The 21,380-nt window shown below is 41.9% G+C and overlaps 1 protein-coding gene across 1 annotated transcript; it reads right to left on the reverse strand.

Moving 5' to 3' along the window:
* Window positions 1-254: 254 nt before the first annotated feature.
* Window positions 255-20,646, reverse strand: TAF5 (TATA-box binding protein associated factor 5). Its single transcript, XM_042456765.1, has 11 exons — window positions 20,066-20,646; window positions 16,367-16,601; window positions 14,652-14,967; window positions 12,440-12,603; window positions 11,492-11,627; window positions 10,605-10,725; window positions 5,418-5,547; window positions 4,697-4,861; window positions 4,189-4,366; window positions 2,502-2,679; window positions 255-1,313 (listed from the first exon to the last, which is right to left on the reverse strand). Exons 1-11 carry the CDS (start codon window positions 20,586-20,588, stop codon window positions 1,096-1,098), a joined length of 2,364 nt encoding a protein of 787 aa, XP_042312699.1. The 5' UTR covers window positions 20,589-20,646; the 3' UTR covers window positions 255-1,095.
* Between the last annotated feature and the right edge of the window lie 734 nt (window positions 20,647-21,380).

Here is a 21,380-nt window from a genome sequence, read left to right on the forward strand (position 1 = left end):
TCACACAAAAGACTGAATGGAAAAGAGAGCAGAGGGATTTCAGTGCTTCCAGGTCAAATTGCACTCATGCCTTTCACTAGGGGATGGTTCCCTTTTTAATAAGAGTTAAAGTATAGTATTTACATTGACTCATAGATGTCGACCTTGGTTTTGGGGGGTCAATATTTTGACAATTTCTAGACTTATAATAACAGTAGGGCTGTTTCTGTTTGAATGTTATGAAGATAGGTAAAACTGGATAGAGGAGACATAGCTGGAAAGATATTTACAACATAATTTTTATTATAAAATATCAAAAGTATAAAACTGTACAAAATGCAAAGACACTGCAGGATTTTTTACATTTGATTTCCTCTAAATTTCAATAATTACTATATAGCTGCGACAGTGTTTCATTGAAAACATTAATGAAAGTTACTGACCTTGCCATTATGGAAAAGGTATTGTTTCCTGGCTGTACCTGAAGAAAAAAGGTCTGGGATCCTGGGGTAATAAGGAATTTTAATTCTGTACTAAGGGGCTGGCTTCTTCATTTAAAATTTTTGAAATAATTATGGTTAAAGTCCTCTTAAAACAGCACTCAAATTTCAGCCAGTTTCAGCTTTATCCATTTGTTCAATCCATGCCCTTTGTCTTTCAAATTAGGTTTCTTACATAATCTAATAAAATTTCTGGCCTCCTGTCTTCCCTGTAAATAGACCACATAGTGCTATACAAAAATTCCACTCTTCTATAACTTTTAGAAATAAATCTTACTGATAAGGAAATCTTGGTGTACTGGTCAAACTTGTACTATTGTCAAATTAAGTGCTTTTACAGAGTTATTCATACACTTCCCCAGAGCAACCTGCGCAGTACTTTTGCAGTGCCCATTGCCATTTTTGAACAAGACTGAGCAGTATTCTCATACTAGATGTCAACTTTCTTCCTCAATGATTCCTTTCTACTGTTTGCACAGAGGGACTAAATACAGTGAAAATGTTGTTTAGGTCATAGTGTACAATTTTTGCTTCAGCACAGGTTCAGTTAATTTGTATAATCACTGTGGCTTTCATCTTTCCAAGGCTTATGCAATCAAGTCTTAGGTTTGGTGGGTCACTGAGAACCATATGCGCCAGCAGCAAGAAGCAAATTTCTGCGGGTAAAATGGAGGTGTGTGACAGGGGTTGATTTGGTCATGTATGTACCCAACAACAAGTCCTGAGAGCTTTCAGGCAGGTTTATATGTCCAGTGGCAGTAGTAAAATCATCTGTTTCTAAGTCTTCAAAGGCTTTCACAGCATCCCATAGCTTTACTGTGTTATCCATTGACCCTAACAAAAATGAAGAGAATAAAACCCAAAATTAGTAAGACTTCAATTCACTAATCCAGAGTATAAGGTAACATGATCCACTGTTTCACCATAATCAGCTTGTCACATTTATATCTTATTATACTTATTCCCTGCTACATGTACAATCAATATAAAACAAGACTATATATGTTGCACTGGATGTATTTATAAAAGGGTTTCTATTTTGTCAAATATTTAATATTCTTAACATTCTGTAACAGGACAAAAAACAGTAATTCTGACATGGGGGGGTCTCAAATGACATTCTATATAAATAATCCTAATATAGCATAATCCGTTTCACATTGTTAACTTTGGCCTGTTACAGACAGCCAAAATAAAGCTGCTTCGAGTCACTTTGGAAGTACAGTGGTACCTCGGGATACGAAATACCCAGGTTACGAAATTTTCGGGATACGAAAAAATCCCATAGGAAAACATTGTTCCGGGTTACGAATGTTTTTTCGGGTTACGAAAAAACTTTTGGTGCTTTTTTCGGCTTTTTCGCACGGAATCGCGGCTTTTCCCCATTAGCGCCTATGGCAATTCAGCTTACGAAGGTTTTTCGGGTTACGAACGGTGCCACGGAACGAATTAATTTCGTAACCCGAGGCACCACTGTATGGTATTTCAATGATGCATGAGTCCTAAGAGTCTGGAAGCTTCACCAAAGCTGCACTCCAGTCCTTAGGACTGGAGCGTGGCTTTGGTGCGGCCTTTGGACTCTTAGGACACATGTATCATTGAAATACCATACCTCCAAAGTGACTCGAAGAAGCTTTATTTTGGCTGTCTGTAACAGGCCTTTGATTCAAAAGACACACAGCTTTCCAAATGGAAGGATGTTCTGACTAAGGACAATGATACCAGTTGCAGCTCTAATGTAAACATTTTTGTAGTGGTTTTCTCATTATCAAAACCATTCTAAGCTCCATAATATTAAGTATTAAGTCAACATTGTAAGTGACCATTTATTCATTACATTGAAGATTAAGACTCTAATCCTATTATACAATTTATCAAGGAGTAATTTCCACTAAATTCAGTGTGGCTTGCTTCAAAATATACATGCATAGGATTGTGCTGCACACCTTCAAATCAGATAATAGCAATCATACGTTATTGTTCTTGCATTACTGTTCTACAAAATAACAAATCAATGCATACCTGAGGCTAAGATCTCTCCATCTCTACTGAATTTGAGTGCATAGATTGTGTCTGTATGTCCTTTTAACTCTCCTACCATCAAGCCATGGCCAATATCCCACAGAAGCACTCTTCCATCTGTTGCCCCCGTTGCCAAGAATTTTCCATTAGGAGAAAATGCTAAGGAATGTATAGGTCCCTAGAGTAATAAAAATAAAGAATTTACAGATTTATTTAACTTATATCCTGCTTTTCTTCCAAAGTGGGATCCAAGGTAATTTACAATAATTTTAGAAAGATCCAACTGAAAGATTAATTTACAAAAGTTAAAAGGAATTAAACATCAGCATTATTAAAAGCATACTTAAAAGGGTCAGCCCTCTGTATCCATGGCTTCAACCATCCACAGCTTGAAAATGTTTTAAAAATATATAAATTCCAAAAAGCAAACCTCGATTTTGCCATTTTAGAAGGGATATCATTTTAGTAAGCCATTCTATTTAATGGGATTTGAGGACCCACATATTTTGTTATCCACGAGGGTCCTGGAACCAAACCCCAGGGGCTACCAAGGAGCCACTGCATTTAAAACTGTTTCAGTAAAAGATGTATATATATATATAGAGAGAGAGAGAGAGCACTGCAATTCCATTCAATAGTCTGCCTAAATAAAATGTCCTCACCTGCTGGCAGAAAGACAGGAGCCAACTAGACATCCTGTGGAAGGAAGTTCCATAGTGTGGGAGCAGCCACAGGAAAGGCGCTCTCCCAAATCCTTACCAAGTGTACCCAGCACCACCGTCTGAGTCTGGCCCTCCAGGAAAGAGTGAAGCCAATGTAATACAGTGCCCCCAAAACCCATTCCAGAGAGGCAACCCAGAAGGATGCCATGGTCAATGTTACTGAAAGCTGCTGGTAGGTCCAGCAGAACCAACAGGGACAAACTTGTCATTTCTAGTTCCCTGCCTAGGCAACCAAAACTTAATTTAGTTAGTTTCTAAATGCTAACCTAAGCAACTAGCCAACTGATGTTCACTTTCAAGTATTGAACTGATGTTCATTTTCAAAATCAAAAAGAACTTAAGAAATGGGTATTCCCAAGCTTAAGAACTGTCGCCATAAGATTGCATCATCTTTACATTGTTGTAAAAAATGTATTTGGTCTAAAAAATAAAAAATCTTTACTGGTTAAGATCAATGGAACTATGTATCAGAGGGGGTTTTCCAATGGGAAAGGAACCAAAAGAAATAGTGCATGACTTTAAATAAGCACAGCTTATTTAAAAGGCATTCCTCAAAAATAAGATCTGTGTCTCTAATGCAAGAACTAATGCAGTATTATGTACTTTATCAGTTTGGCACAAAGACTGGTAATAGAGGATGGGAAATGCTGAAATGTAAAATGAATTTTGCTCCTCGATCAACCATCTTGCTTAAATTACAAATCGCCTTTATGTCCAACACATTTGAGACAGATTTATTGACAACAATGATGAAAATGATAGTTTACAATCCATAAAGGCATGCTACAAAAGAAGCTGGTCTGAGGGAAATGCAGTTCAATTATCAAAAGCCCATCTACTTCAGGACCATGTTTCCCATGGTGACCAAACAGATGCATAGGGCAAGGTCACATATAAGACATGAAGGATACTGTTATATGATACCAAATACAATGAAATAATTTCTGTGAAAATTTGACATTTACCTTATGTCCTGTAAAGATTCTTACACAATTCCCATTCAGAACATCCCAAAGCCGCACAGTTCTATCTGCCGAGCCTGTAGCAATGTAGTTTGAGTTTGGGTGAAAACGTGTACATGTGACATCAGCAAGATGGCCAGCAAAGATCCGTAAAGGCTGGTAGTGATCAGTAGCCCACAAACTAAACCAGAACAAAGAACATTGGAAGTAAGTGATCCATAACAAGCACTGCCTCCTGAAAAGTACTTCTAGGCAGACTTAAGGAATGAATAGGGACTGCTCGAGGGAAAATTCCTAATAAAAGGAATTCTAACTGTGATTGTGGGATGACCAAAAAATTCCCCACTCTATTATTTAATAGAAACCAATGCTTTTAAAAAAAAAACCTAGGCATCATACCTTCTTCGTTACAGGCTATGTTCTACAGTGGAACTGTCACCAAGGTAGAGATCAATAGCTCACACTAGAGAAGAAAGGGTTTACATCTAGATAAACTCATGCCCATTCTTACCGAGCCACTCTGTCATGACCACCAGAAACAAAGTAATATCCATATGGAGAGAATTGTGTGTCCCATACAGGGTAGTTGTGTCCTTTGTAGCCCACCAAACAAGAAAAGGTTAAGAGACTCCACAATCGGATAGTGCCATCCTCTGAAGATGACAGCAAGTAGTTCCTGGCAAAGTAAATAAATAGGTAGATAAATATTTTTTTCTTTAAATGTTCATATAAAAGCTGTATTTGATACTCAAAGGTCTCAGTAAAGTGTCAGTGTAGTTTATATTTACCAGGTTTCAAGCATGTCACCCCAATTCTGCAGTGAAGAAGCTGGCGAAATGGTGGCCTGCCTACAACCATCCAGCAAAATAGTGTTTATTTATATAAAATAAATGTATTTTAGATTTCCCAGTTGATATTCCTATACCTTAAGCTGGTACATGTTTTGCTGAAATGTAACTAATTTTTAAGTCAATTGGGGGGGAAAACCCACACAGCCCTCCTCTTCCAAATGGTAAATGATTTGGTGCAGTGAAACATGCTCTTTAATGTTCAAAAGAGTTCTCTTCGACTAATTTCTTTAAACTTATTTCCCATCTAGGGCATGCTCGGCAATCTATCCTGAGATACAGGGACAATTTCTACAAAGGAATCCAAAGAGTCATTGATAGTTGTAACATCTTAAAGAATATTATATGCAGGGATTACCCTGTACAAAAGAATTGTAATTTTACCTATCAGGGCTGAAGCTGGTACCATAGACAGGTCCACTGTGACCATATAAAATCTTCAACTCACTTGCTGTTTTTTCATCCATGATCCTTTCTAAAACGTCATCAGATTCTTTATCTATGAGACTGAGATCTAGATAGAAAAGAATCCCATAGTTATAGTCAGTATAGATCAATAGACCCTGCCTCAAAAAAAAAAATCCAAAGTCATCAGGAGAAGGAAAGTGATGATGTTCGGGTCAAAAGCCTCATGCAAGCCTTCAAATGTCCACTGGCTTCTTCAAGCAAAAATGTTGAAAAATCATAGAGAAGAAAAGTGATGATGACCTGTGACTCTACAGTCATCACTATTTTTCTCCTTTATGAGATTTAACCTTCTCTAACCTGATGAGGTCAAAGGTGGTTGGAAAGCTTGCATTATGAATTTTGTGCACTCTGGTTGGCCAATAAAGGTGTCACTCTTTTGTGGATTTTGTTTTATTTTGCTAGATGGCCAATTATAGCTACTCCAGATATGAAAACTTCCCTCAGTTCATGTATTTTTGTTGTTCATTTGTTAGAGGCTACCATTACAGTTATAAACAGTATTTACACAAATAATATAGGGCAAAGTCTTTATCAAAGCACGGACATTTTAAAAGCAGAAACATTTTAACAACACTAGGATGGATTTTAATAATATAGGGAAGACAATGAAATTAGGTTGCTAGACTCAAATATTTTCAGTATTGTTTGACATGGATGATTCTTGTGGCACCTTAAAGACTAACATGATTATTTGGTCTAAGATTCTGTGCCCACTTCTATAGAGTCATTTACTAGTATAAGTAAAGCTTATGTCAAATAAATAGATTTAATGTGCTTCAAGAGTCTTCCTGTGAGCTGCATGCAGCCTCAAAGGGCTGTTTGTTCTACTATATGGGCCCCCCAAAGGGGTGATTTTTTAAATTAGACAAATATTTTTGCTTCAAAATGCCCCTTTAGGGAGTGTGGAGGATATGTCCACTGTTTCAGGCTGGGCCCCCCAGAGATCAAACAGACTTTTTGCCAACTAAATTGCATTTTTAAATGTTCCAAATGCCCTCTGGGAGGGCATTTCCATCATATTTTGGGCTCACCAGGGCCCATTTAGACCAGGAAAGGCCTTGGATCCCATCTTGGGAGAAAAGCAGGGTATAAATCCAATAAATAAAGAGGAAGTTACTTTACTTCCTATTGAATTTTTTTAGAAAAGCTTTTCTAAGGCCTAAAATGGCCCATTAAGCCCCCAAAAACATGGTGGAAATGCCTCCCCTATGCCGCAGAAGGAATTTGGGGTCAATTTTATTTATTTATTTTGCAAAAGTGGGTGTGACAATGGATACAGTACAATCTTCCAAGGTCTCCAGGAGGGGCTAACGCAGACCGCAACCTTGGAAAGCCAGTGTGGCACAGTGATTTGAGTGCTGTACTATGATTCTGGAGATCAAGATTTGGTTCACTGCTCAGCCATAAAACCTACTGAGTGACCTTGGACAAATCACATACTCTCAGCCTCAGGGAAAGGCAAAGGCAACCCCCCTCTGAGCAAATCTTGCCAAGAAAACCCCATGATAAGTCAGAAACTACCTGAAGGCACACAACAACAACCCTTCCATAGTTGCTCACCCCTGTTGTAAAAAAAATATTAAGTGTTATGAGTCGGGCAGCCTAGCAAATATGTTGCCAGTGATGCTGAAGAGGTGGGTCTCAATCCAAGAAAGCTTCTGTCACATGAAAATTGTTAGACTTTGAGATGCCACAAGATTCTGCTGCCACATTTCCCCTCATGCTTCCCTCCTCCTTTTTATGCTACAAGACTAAGCTTCTAATTATGCTTCTGGAAAATGTTCTTTAATGCTATATTTGTGCAATCATTTCAACATCTCATCTCTGCAATCCTTCAATTTTACCATTCTTCCCTAGCAAACACACACTAATGTAAGAACACAAAATACAGTTGGCCCTTCCCTTACGCAGGGAAATAATGCATATGCTTGAGCCCCACTGAAAACAATGAGGCTCATGCATTTGGTACAGCGTGCGTGCCATTGCCTCTTCTGGTGCGTAGCTTCAGCATAAGCTAAAAGCCGTGTATGGCACACTGTACGTGTGATGTTTTCTATGTATCATGTCCTTCCCTAAGAATATAGCTATGCTCTCTGACCTAAATTCAGCATCATACTAGTGCCAGTTCAGTGGATGTCCACCCACCCCATAGACTTCAAAGACACCAGATCCCATCTATCTTGGAAGCTACACAGTCAGCTCTAGTTAGAAGGAAGACTGCCAATGAATACCAGGTGTTGTAGGCAAAACTACCTCTGTGTATTCCTTGTCTTTAAAAAAATCCTATTAAATTAATGTGGTTGCTATAAGTCAACAAGCGACTTGAAGGTGCACACCCACAGACTTCAGAGTTGCCTGAAAAATGGCTCCAGAAGGATCAGTCCCAGCAGATTTTTGAGGTGCATGGAATGCTGCAGTGGAAAGAGGAGATTGTACCCCTACTGTTTCCACTGGAATCCAGCGTTCAATGAATAGAAGGCCAGCACTGGATCCTGCCCTGTAATTTTTCCAATCTGTGCTTGTTGTTAACTGCCATCAAGTTGACTTCGGTGACTCTATGAATGAGAGACCTCCAAGTTACCTCATCATCAACAGCCCTACTAAGTCTTGCAGACCCGGTAGCAGCTTCCTTGTCAGTGGAATGTGGTGTTGCTCTATTCCTATTGCCTTCTACCTTATCAAGCATTATTTCTTTTCTAGTGAGTCATGCCTTCTCATATATGTTCAAAGTCTCAGTGTTGTCACCTTGGCTTCTAGGGAGAGAGTCCAAGCTTGATATGTTTCAGGACCCATTTGTTTGTCTTTTTAGCAGTCCATGGTATCCATAGAACTCTTCTTCAGCACCACATTTCAAATCACTTTATTTTCTTCCTACCATTTTTTTTCACTGTCCAGCTTTCACAAGCATACATAAAAACTGGAAATATGATGGCAAGGACAATCCTAACTTTAATATTCAGTTAACTATCTTTACACTTCAGGATCTTGTTTGGTTCCTTCATAAGCTGTCTTTCCAAGTCCTAGTCTTCTTTTGATTTCTTCATTGCAGATTAACAATTTTGATTAATGACTGTCAAGGTATGGCTTACAGTACATCCCCCGTAGTCACAGAGGATACATTCCAAGATTTTTCTGGCAAAATCACCTGAGTATGCCTTGTCTTGATAACGAAAAAAGTGGATAGCAGCAAAGATTATTTATTTTTACCTGAAGTTAACTATGTCTTGGGCTTCCACCCCAAGCATATAATAAAATCACCCTAGAAGACCTAGAGACATTTTTTTTTTTGTTGGATGCAGGTAAGTGAAATCACATATACCAGTCACACAGATACAGGGGATGCACTGTATTTCAATGTCTTCATCATCTGCTTTAAAGTTATATAAATCATCTGTGGTATCATTTTTGTTTTCTTAATGTTCAACTGTAACCCTGCCTTTCTTCCTTCACTTTCTTCAGTAATTGTTTCAAATTTCTGCTATTTTCTGCCTGTAGTATGGTGTCATCTGCATATCTTAAATTGTTGATGTTCCTTCCTCTAATTTTCACACCTTCTCCAGCTGTAATCCTTTTTTACCTATGATATGTTCAGCATACAAGTTAAACAGATAGGGTGACTGCCATTCTTTTTATCTGTATTCAGGCCCAGCTCACTACAAGTAGGTAGAGGTATATCGGATGAAGTAAAAATAATGTCAACTTGTTTGTTAGGCTGCTATTCCAAAATTAGTGTTTTTACCTGAGCAACCTTCTTCCACATCAGGGGTCGGCAACCCCCGGCCCGCGAGCCACATCCGACCTTGGGACCGGCCCGCTCCTGGTCCTGCCACCGATTGCCAAAGGCCCCGCACCGGCGGCAATCGGCAGCAGGACTGGGCCGCTAGCGCGAGGTCAAAGGCTCCACCCCTCACGCGAGCGGCCCTCAGCCGGTGGGCGCCCAGAGCCAAGGAGCCTCTCTGCAGCGAGGTCTCCTTGGCCCTGGCCGGCTCCCTCCGTCGGCGGGCAGGCTGCCAGAGCCAAGGAGCCCCGCTGCAGCGAGGTCTCCTTGGCCCTGGCCGGCTCCCTTCGCCGGTGGGCGGGCTGCCAGAGCCAAGGAGCCCCGCTGCAGCGAGGTCTCCTTGGTCCTGGCCGGCTCCCTTTGCCGGTGGGCGGGTTGCCAGAGCCAAGGAGCCCCGCTGCAGCGAGGTCTCCTTGGCCCTGGCTGGCTCCCTTCGCCAACGGGGAGGGCTGCCAGAGCCAAGGAGCCCTGCTGCAGCGAGGTCTCCTTGGCCCTGGCCGGCTCCCTTCGCCGGTGGGCGGGCTGCCAGAGCCCCGCTGCAGCGAGGTCTCCTTGGCCCTGGCTGGCTCCCTCAGGGCAGGGAAGGAAGGGGGTGGGGGAGGAGGAGGAGGAGGGAGGAAGGAAGGAAGGAACGAAGGAGGAAGAGGAGGAAGGAAAGAAGGAGGAGGAGGAAGAGGAGGAGGGAGGAAGAAGAGGAGAAGGAGGGAGAAAGAAGAGGAGGAAGGAGGAAGAAAGGGGAGGGAGGAAGGAAGGAGCAGGAGGAGGAAGCAGAAGAGGAGGAGGAGGAGGATTTCCATTTCATTTGGTGAGTGTGACTTTCCAAAGTGCATTTCTGTGCATTTTCAGTGCATTTAATGCTAAAAGGTCTGCTGTAACAATGATAGTGGTGGTGGTGGTCGTGGTGATGGTGATGATGATGAGTGAGCTTGAGAGGCAGGCAACTACTGTTTCTGAAGCTGAGAAAGTGTCACCTTCCAAAGTGTGTTTTGGGTGCTTTTAATGTGCTGTTGTGTGTGTTTTGGAATGCAGGTTGGGGGTGTTTGTCCAGAAAGGGACCGAGGAGGAGAGGCCGGGCACACGCCTCCTCCTCCTTGTGGGGCTTCGGTGGAGGCTCCGCCTCCGGCATGTGGCTACACCCCTGGAGGGTGGAAGCTCCGCCCCCAGCATGCAGCCCCGCCCCTGGATGGTGGAAGCTCCACCCCCCAGCTTCGGCCCCCTCCCCCCGACTTGTCTGAGGGACAGCAACCCGGCACCCGGCTTCAAAAGGTTGCCTACCCCTGCTCCACATGAACACCTAATGAGAAAGTTGTAATGAGAATAATTACCTGCTGCTGATTTCACACTGCGTAGCTTTTTGGGTGTTACAGACCATACTCTGACAGTAGAGTCAGCAAAGCCTCCAACAATCATGCTAGAATCATCTGTAATGTCCACTGCTGTCAGGCCCTGTTTAAACAAAGTTGCTGTTTTAAGAAGTTGTATATCTTCTATAAATGTTTAATACTTAAGATCTGTTCTTGGAATTAATAATCTGTAATCAGACTGAACAAGGAAGTAAGAAATGCCACATTATTCAGCTAACTAGCAAATTTTTGCTATTTGGCTACCCTTGGTAACAAGGTATTATTTGTAACTGCCACTTACCCAGCCTCCTGCAGAAGCCCCAACTCCTATGTTATATGTAGCTAGAAAGGGAGCATGCTTTCTTTTACACCAGTGGTTAGAACAGTGCAGATGGGGTGAGAGCTCCTGTGTAATCCTGAGCCCCACATATCATTCTCCCCCTCCCCCAACCTCCAGCTTTGTTTTCTCTTGGCCCAGTCCCACATTTCCTCTAGGAAGTGTGACATTGCATTTTATTATTATTATTATTATTATTATTATTATTATTATTATTATTATCCCGCTCTTCAGCCAAAAGGATATCATTTAATCATCTCCTACCCCAAACAGTCTAAAATAATTTTAAAAGATAGCCAAAAAGGGCCAGTATGTCATTTGCTGGTCTGTGTCAGTGTTTAACATGTATTTGGGTTTCTCAGCACATTTACCAACGTAAGTATTGTAATCTATTGCTGAAAAAAAGCAATATATGTAACATTTTTCAAACAAAAATATTAGGTATCAAAGAGTTTGAATTCTCTGCAGACTTAACTACCAATAACAATCCCAGCCACAAAGATCTGCACCACTGTCAGTTTGACACACTAACCTGATATGCATTAAGGAATGTGTAAAAACAAATGGACGGCAAGCAGTCAGGACCAAGACGTACACGCTTAGTAGCTTCCTTCATATTCATTATTTTATCCAGCTTATCAGAGTCCTTCAGCTCAGGAAGGGGGATTCTATATGGAGAATAACATATTTCAAAAAATATCCTCCAGATGTTGAACTACAATTCCCAGACTTCTTTGCCATTATCTGTACTGGCCAGGGCTGTGGGGAGTTGCAGTCCAACAACATCTATAGGGGAACTTTTTAAAAATCAACCAAATTATATAGACTCTAATCTTTAGGGAAAATTTTAGACTAAACTACAGTTAGTTTTCACTAAGATAATAAAGTTGTGTCCAGGCTTTATACCACTTTAAATTATGTTGGATTTTAACATGATTGAATGCTCCTCCATACAAAAAACAAAAATTAATCTGTCCAGAATGCTAGATGCCAGAAATAGGATAAAAAGGTTTGTCTACTTTTCTAGCTAGAGGACCATTCAGCCCTTTCATTTACCACTTGTAGTGTGAAGTGGTACCATTTCTGGAGAATTGAATCTACGCAGCAAGGAGGAAAATCATGGCTGCAGTCCTGTGACAACATAATGGATGCATAATTTGTGCATACCCCAGCCTTAATACTTTCCCCAGTTATGCTAGCATTTTTGCATACACTGGCTGATTTCTTTAATTTCATACCATTTTGCTGTAAGTAGCAGGGAAAATATAAATCTGTCACTGGGGATGTAGAGAAGGGAGAAAAAGGGATTGCTAGAAGCCCTAATTTTCTGAACCAATATCAAATGCAGCTGAAAAGACTCTGGATCCCTGCAAACACGGTTATTTTGGAATAAGTCCTATTCCGAATCCATTATGACTTACTTCTGAATAGATAGGCATACGACTGTGAAGCAAGTGAACCTTTTGTAATTCAACATTACCTATTCTGAGGAGGAGCATTTGGGTCTTGCTTTTTACTTTTTGATCCAGTGCTATCTTTTCTTGGCTTCTTCTTCTTTGGTTTTCCCTCCTCATTTTCCCCCTCTTCATCTTCATCATCCAAAGGAAACTCAATTTCTGGCTCTTTCAATAAGCCAAAAAAGACCTGCAACCAAAAGCAGAGGGTCTTGGAATAAAAAATTATTTGGTATAGAGTCAGCGAGTTACTGGGGAGGGAAGTTCTTCCTGGGTCACAATAGCCTAAGAATCTAGGACTAGTCATATTGAATTGGGCAAAAAACTCCATAGTCCTGTACTAAGTTCATATAGTAGCCAATAAGATTTCTATGCAAGCCTTTAAACAGGATGTGAGCACAATATCACACTTGCATTCATGCTCACCAGTAACTGGTAATTAGAGGCCCACTGCCTCCACTATTGGAAGTGCTGTAATAGACAGTCATCTTGACTACAAGCCATGGACAACCTTATCATCCATGAATTTATCTAATACCTTGAACTTTATACACTCCTCTCATGTTTCCCCTTTCTCACTTTTTTTTCTAGGCTATACAGTCTTAAGCACTGTAACCTTTCCAGATCCTCAGTCATTTTAGTTATCCCTTTGTTAACTTTTTCCAGCTGTACAGTATCATTTTTCAGTTGTGGTGACCACAGTCATACACAATATTTCAAGCATAGTTGCACTACAGATTTGTATAAGGGTAGTACGTGATGGCCCAGCCAATGTGTCTCACTTTACATTGGGTTATACTGAATCAAATGCATAAATACGTTTGTCATTCAAATGCCTATTCCCCCAATTTGGAGATAATGTTTTGGAGTTCTTTGCAATCTGTTTTTGGTCCAACCCAACCATAAATAATTTTATATTATCAGCAAGCCTAATCAATCAGACTTATCATTTATTCCAGATCATTTATTAAAAGCTTCAGTCCAATCCTCTGATAAAGAAATCAGTGACATGTTACATTTTGGAGGGGGTGTAAAAGATCACCAGTTTCACATTCGAGTTATTTCAGAACTCATGAGGTTGTCTTTTTGTTTTTTTTTTTTGTCTTTTTTTTTTTTTTAGTTTTTCAGTAACATTTAGAAATTTACCTCTTGAAACTGCTACTTGATTCAGTTCCCCAGACTCTCTTCCTGAAAATATCAGTTTGGCTAGTGATTGGTACCCGATATCTTCCACCATAAGGACTGATCAAAACATCTGTTTATCTTATCTGAAATGTCTTTCTCCTACTTTAGTCTTTATTCTACATTAACTCTGCTGTCATCCAAATGTACAACTATCTCTGCAGCCAGTTTCCTGTTCTAACATACTCAAATAATTATTTATTCTTGATCTTGATACCGTTAAGCAATACATTTCAATACAGTGCAAATAATGTTGAGTAAATGTTACATTAAGGTAATGAAACATCTAATTTGTACAAAGTTCACAAAAGCAGCTATATAGCTACTATGGCAAAGATAGAAAATGAGACCAAGTATTAATTCAAAGTGAAACCAACATCAAATTCAGAATCATAGAAGAAAGCAGCCTATTCACAGAGATGACTTGAGTGAGGTTTTCTCCATCAGCCTCTCAATCTATCCATTAAACCAAAACTTAACTTTCTATTTGAACACAATTCATATTTACCAAGCAATGTACTCTACCAAGACACAAAGACTACATACACCAAGCTGACTTCTTTGATCGCAATGGACAGAGTGCAGCCTATACTTTGTGGCTCTCTAAACCTTTCAGGGATCTCCTAAGGTGCTAATGTGGCCACCTAGCTTCCCACAGTTGTTGACCTCTGCCTTTGAACATTTATCACATATATTAGGCCAAAATATATACAGACATTTTACCCATGAACGCATCCTCTTCACTCCTAGCTTTGTATCAGCTGACAGTTTTGCATCAGCTGACATTAAACTAGCACATGTTTAGTTAAATCTCAACTTAGATATTATGGTTACAGCTTTGGAACACACCAACTTCAAACTGTGGTTTAATATCTGGACTTGCTCTGAACCAGGAAATGGGAATCTTCATGGGTTGTGTCTTGTGAAAATAAGATAAGATAATAAGCTGAGATATGATCATTGGAGGATAGCTATTGCTATGTTAACTGCAAAATCACATAAGTCACAAACATAGTCTAACAAAACAGCCATGGTCTGTGTAGTAGTGTTTCATACCTTTGCTTTATTAGCCTCTCGTTTCGCCTCTCCTGCCAAACTTCCTACCATAGCATCTATCTGTTGTTTACTGCGAGGCATTCCATCAAAAATATCAATGTAAAGATGTTCTTGAACAATATTCCAGATCTGATTGTTCTGTTTTTCCTGAAGGTGTCTTTTCAAGAGCTGATAAGAGTCACGGGAAATGCGAAGCACAAACTTGCTTGTTCGGAAATCCAGCATTGTCTCATTTCCTCTCATATGCTCTTTTTTGGTTAAACTTGATAAGACACGTAAGTCATCTTGGTAATAACATTCCTGATCCCCATGAAATCTAGAAAACGTTGAAAGCACATGAAAGATGGGTGAGAGAAGTGCTTCTGAAGAACTTCAATTCTGTGATCCTGAGGAGAACATAGTAGTAATTTAATGTGAATATAATTTTAAAGGTAACCTTTATTATGGCTATTGGTACCAGAGAAAACACACTCTCTGATGTACAGAAGCACACACTAGAAAACTCATGGAACTTGCTATGGGATATACCTTGTACTTTCTATTAGCAGCATTTTTTGACATTAGCCCATAAAACTAAACCATACAAGACTAAAAAAAATCTTCAAAGACTTCAATCACTAGAAAATATTTTAGGAATTCAAGACCTCAGGGACACAGGGTTTTATTCTGCTTTAGTACTTGTAGTTGTCCCTACCACTTTCACCCCAGGACCAGTGAGACTGGTCTGCATTCAGCATTATCCACAGTAAGACAAGACAGCAAGAAAGGGCAATTGCCATAGATATGGGTATGCTATCTCTGCAGCAGCCATACCACTCCATTTTCTTCTGAACAAAGCCAAATATGACCTTGATTTGCATTTCTGCCCCACCCATCCCCACCGAACCTAGTGGGTGAGTGTACCATATGTGGAAAAGTTAACTGCTGCTTCAGGAGGAGTGATTTGACATTTTTTAGGAAGAAAAATTGCTGGGATATTTTTAAGTGCATGAATTTGCAGCAGGGTGTCTGGAGGTATTAAGGGGATATGTAAAATCATGAGCAGAACATGAGGAGTGCATGAATACAGTAGATCATACTTTCCCAGCACATGCAATATTGAGTTTCAATATGTCTTTGCTTACATACTATAAAAGAATGATGTTCAGACCAGGACCTTTCAGAAGGAGAATGTAATACTGTAATTGGGAATACCTTAGTTATGTCCTATGTTGCTAATTAATATATTATTCTATGTCTCTTCTACACTACACAGTTATAGCACTTTGATATCACTGTAAATGCCATGGCTCCATTCTACAGGATCCAGGTGTTTGTTGTTTCATGAAGTATTTAGAATTCTGTTCCAGACACCTCCTAGTACCTCAGCTATGCCAGTTAAGTGGTATCAAGGTGCTATAATTGTGTAGTGTTAAACAAACTCTAGAAGAGAATTAGTGTTTTTATAGCTCCAGGCGTTGAGTACCACAGGCTATTCCTTTTGGAAAAGAAAATCTCCCTTTCTCCACTTGTAAAACAGTATCATTTTTCATTATAACATAAGCATCTTTCTTGCCCTCAATGTCTGTCTGAAAATAAATGCTTCAGACTGTCTTGTCTCAGCTCACTGCACTTCACATTACTGGTCAATGTGAATGCCTGCAATAACTAAACGTTGCGATTTTATCTAGCAAATAGTGAAAACATGCAAACAGAGTAAAAGAACAAAAAATTACTTTTCGAAGAATGACTTTGCTTCATTTTCATGTCCATTGTAGACTAGTTCCAAGTACATGTGTACAAAGAGAGGGTAAAAAAGCTGTGATAACTCCGCTCGATGACAGTCCAAAGCACATTCAATGAATTGTTTTAGTCCACTGTAGTACTCTTCATAAAGTGCTGGGTCTCCTTGTTGATTGTAGGCAGACAACACTGCACTCACATCTGGTTGATCTTCCACAAGGACGCCAACTGCAAAGCATTAACAAATGTAAATAAATCAAAATTTAGATTCTGTGAGATGGTATATTTAAATCCTAAGCATAGAAATCTCCCTAAGACAAGTACTTTTGTTTATTTGAAGTCATAAAATGCCACATACATCAATAACACAATTTTAATCATTATTCATATCAAAGGCACTTGATGGATAACTACACAATAGATAACAGACTCAATAAATAATACACACAATTCTCATCAATTTATGAAAAACTAAACACTTTTAGGAAAATCAATAAATGCTGCAAGGTTCAATGTTCCAGTTCCAGATGACAACTCCCTCTGTAATGTTGTTGTTAACTGCCACCAAGTCATATTCGACTTATGCCAACCCTATGAATGAGAGACTTCCGAGTCACCATGCCATCAATATCCCTGATCAGGTCTTGCAGACTCAGAGCTTGTGGCTTTCTTGACTGAGTATATCCACCTGTAGTGCTGTCTTCCTCTTTTCCGACTGATTTCTATCTTACCGAACATTATTGTCTTTTCTAGTAATTCATGTCTTCTCATGATATATCCAAAGTATGACAGTTTCAGTGTCATAATCTTGGCTTCTAGGGAGAGTTCAGGCCTGATTTGCTTTAGGATCCATTTATTTATCCAGGGTATCTGCAAAACTCTCCTCCAACCTATCTCAAATGTCGATTCTCTTTCAATCAGCCTTCTGCCCAGCTTTTACAACCATACATTATTTGTAATGGGCAATGAAAACCAACAAAGGACAGAATCCTTACAAGAACTGTAGTCTTTAGTATCTCAGGCTGCATCTGCACTGGAGAAATAATGCAGTTTGACATCACTTTAACTGTCATGGCTCCATATTGCAATTTGTAGTTTGTTGTGGCACCAGAGCTCTCTGACAGCAAAGGCTAAATAGCTCACAAAACTAAAAATCCCAGAATTCCATAGTGTTGAGCCATGGCAGTTAAAGCAGTGTCAAACTGCATTATTTTTGCAGTTCAGATGCTGCCTCAAATACAGATTACAAGTAGCCCCTTAAACACATTTGGGACAAACATGAAGAAGAATACATGTTTTATGTGAAATATTTTATAGTGGTTGTAAGCACATTTCACTCTTGTCAAAAGAACAACACTCATGTAAGAAAAGTTCGGGGGGGGGGGCTCAATAGAGCCTAATATTCCAGACACCACCTGCCCACACACCCAGCACCATAACATCTTTTACAGGGTATGGAAATTTAATGTATATCTACAACACCTATCTGGCTTTTTTCACTGCTTGATGTATGTTACTTGGGAGACAGATGCTAAGCAGCTTGTAATCAGGGTAGAAAAATGACTAGATAGCAATATGACACATGCGCATGGCCCTATTCTTCCTACCATCATGAATAAAAATGACAGGTATACTTCACTTCTCTTTACAGCAGTGATAGGACGCATGCAGTCCTTTGGATGTTGTTTTACTGCAATTCCCACCAATGCCAACCAGTAAAATAATGGTGGGGAATGCTGTACTGTTTTAATACTGTAAACTGCTTTGGGACCTTACTTCACTAAAAAGAAGACCCTACTTCAACTAAAAAGTGTAAGGCATGGCTTTATGAGAACCATCATGGTGTGATGGTGTGAGAGTTGGACTACGACTCTGGAGATCAGGGTTCGATTTCCCTCCTCGGCCATGGAAATCCACTAGGCGATCTTGGGCAAGTAGCATTCTCCCTTGGTCTCGGAGACTAGTAATGGCAAACCCCATTGAAGAAACTTGCCAATAATAAGAATATGTTTGGCTCGCTGAAAGTAAAAAAAAAAAGACTTGGAAGTGCACACACAACAACAACAACTACAACAACACAGCTTTATAAGCCTTCCAATAAATAGCACCTTTTTAAAAAGGGAGGGGGGTGTATGTTTACTCCCAAGACAATCATTTTCACAATTCACGTGAGCTCCATCATGAAATCAAACAGCCAGATTGGAGCACAGAAGGAGTTGTTCTCAGGTATGAATTAGGCACCCCGCCTGTCATGCCTGTAGGGTAGCCCTAGTTAGAATGAATTCAGCAACATAGCTATGGCCCTGTACACACCGGCCATTAAGGCTGGCATGGGGGATGAGTTGCGCGCCGCTCCCCACGGCATCAAGGCACTCTCCAGTGCTGCATCCATATGATGTAGCAGCAAAAGAGCGCCATATAGCCACACATCATGGCTATGGCGCCCTTTCTAGGGAGCCAAAAGGAGGTGCTTTTTGCGGCTCATTTTCGCACCCTGGAAAGGCCAAATAGGGGCCGTGCCATGTGGTTGCCACGGTCCCGATCTGGCTAAGAAAGGGGCAGCATCCCACCATCCCTTAGGGGCTGTAGGTACATGCCCTATGTTAGTCTGGAAAGTCAGTATGCAAAGGGCTCTTGTAGCACTTTTGAGACTAATAGACTGTACAGACCAGCCATTAAGGTCAGCCTGGGAGCGGAATCAGGGCATGGCATCCATATGACGCATGCCCCCACTCCTCCCCCAGGTTAGTGTGATGCCACATGCCATGCAACACTGTGGGCAGTGTCACAGTGCTCCCCTGGCACTGCGTCTAGATGACACAATGCCAAAGGAGAACCCAAAAGCGGCTACAGTGCCCTTTCCACAGCGCAGAAAGGAGCCGCTTTTTGCATGAGGTTACCACAGCCCCAATCTGGCTCTAAAAGGGGTGGTCTGTACAGTCTCTAACTGAAAGAAGTAAGTATGTAACATGAGCTTTCATAGACTTGGGCCTACTTGAAGCTCAAAGCTCATGCCACCTACCAACTTCTCTCTTTTGCAGAGTTGGAAGAGACCACAAGGGCCAACCAGTCCAGCCCCATTCAAAGCATCCCTGACAGATGGCCATCCAGCCTCTTTAAAGGCCCCCAAAGAAGGAGGCTCTGCCACAATCCAAGGCAGAATATTCCACTGTCAAACAGCCCTTACTGTCAGGAGGTTCTTCTTAATATTTAGGCAGAATCTCTTTTCCTGGAGCTTGCATCCATTGCTCTGGGTCCTTGTCTATGGAGCAGCAGAAAACAAGCTTGCTCCCTCCTCAACCCGACACCCCTTCCAATGTTTAAAGAGGGCTTGATCCCCCGCTCCATCGTAAAAACCCACTGGGTGATCCTGGGCAGGTCACATTCTCTCAGCCTCAGAGGAGAGCCCTGGCCAACCCCCTCTGAAGGAACCTTGCCCAGAAAACCCCATGATAGGTTTGCCTTTGGGTCGCCAAGGTCCAAAGCACGCTGCAGAAATAGCCCAGTTTGAGACCACTTTAACTGCCCTGGCTCAGCGCGAGGGGATCCTGGGAATGTAATTTGTCAACTCACATATATTCCCAGAATTCCATAGCCTTGAGCCAGGAAGAGTGTTAAAGCGCTGCTAAACCGGGTTCTCTCTCCTGTCTGGAGGCAGCCCCAGCAGGAGCCGCTCTTCCTCCGCCTCTCACCTTTGGCGGGGGCGGCGTTGGCAGCGGCGGCGTTGGCGTTGGGTCCCGAGGCTGCCCCTCCGGAAGACACGGAGCCCAGAAGCAGCAGCTCCCCGGCCTCGGCCCCTTCCCCTCCGAGGGCTGCCGAGGCTGCTGCTGCGGCGGCGGCGTCCGCTTCCTCGGCCAGCAGCTGGGCTTCCTTGCGGAGGATCTCCTCGGACTCGCGGAGGTTGCTGCGCCTGAGGAAGTGGAGCACGGCCAGCAGCGTCTGCCGGTCGGTGGGCCCCTGAGGGGCCGGGCTGGGAGCCTTCGCCGGAGGGAGAGGAGGAGGGGGCTTGGCGTCCACGGCTCCCGCCAAGGGCTCCCCGTCGCTGGGCAGAGAGCCTGCCGCCGCCGCCGCCGCCGCGGGGGAGGAGGACGGCGACGGAGACTCGGCGGCGGAAGGCGGCGCTGGCGCTGGCGCTGCTCCTGCGTCCGGGTCCGGCTTCACCGCCACCGCCTCCGGCGGCAGCGGCTGCTGCTGCTCCTCCGCCAGAGCCGCCATCTCGCCCCCGTTCAGGCAGCCCGCGCGGTTTGCGACAGTCAGGGCATGGCGGCGGCGACACTCCAGCACTTCCTTTACGGCACTTCCGGTTCCGCTCGGCTTGCTCCGCCGCCCGCGATGGGAATGGAGGGGGAAAGGAAAAAGAAAGGGAACGGGTGCCGCCGCGGACCAAAGTTGCTTCACTTAACGGCGGTTGGGAGCACCGCTTTCCCTCTCATCCCTCAATGAGTTGCCAAAAGGAAACAGCGCCTTTGAAGGAGAGAACCCTGTTTGTTGGTCATGCGCTGTATAAATAAATGTATTATAATAATAATAACAACTGTAATCTATATTATAATATTTAATTAGAATCATAGAATCATGGCTTCTAATTAAATATAGGATTGTGGCCTTAATTTCCATGCTGAAGAGTGCTGTGACATTAGGTAAGAAGGTGTTCAATAGGATTAATCATTCTGCCATTGGAGAAATAGAGAGTTTCCTCTTTCCTGACTTAGCTTTGACTATGGGCAATACACTTCTTGCAAGCTTTGGGAGCTCCATGGGCTTCTTCATCAGCCAAGAGGGGAAAACCATTGGAGATATTAGTCAGGTGCCTAGATGTTGTTTCTGTCCTTAGCAAAGATGGTATACTGGGGAGGATATCTTTTGGGTAGGCAGGCTCCTCCTCCTCCTCCTCCTTCTGGCCATCGGGAAATAGGGAGGTTTGCAGAGTCCAGGAAATGTAAAGGCCATTTGCATCTCAACAAGGACTCCTCCTCTCTTGCAATCCAATGTGTCTCCATCCCAGTG

This window comes from Sceloporus undulatus, chromosome 3 (genome assembly GCF_019175285.1).
Source record: "Sceloporus undulatus isolate JIND9_A2432 ecotype Alabama chromosome 3, SceUnd_v1.1, whole genome shotgun sequence".
In the NCBI taxonomy this organism is placed as follows: Eukaryota; Metazoa; Chordata; class Lepidosauria; order Squamata; family Phrynosomatidae; genus Sceloporus; species Sceloporus undulatus.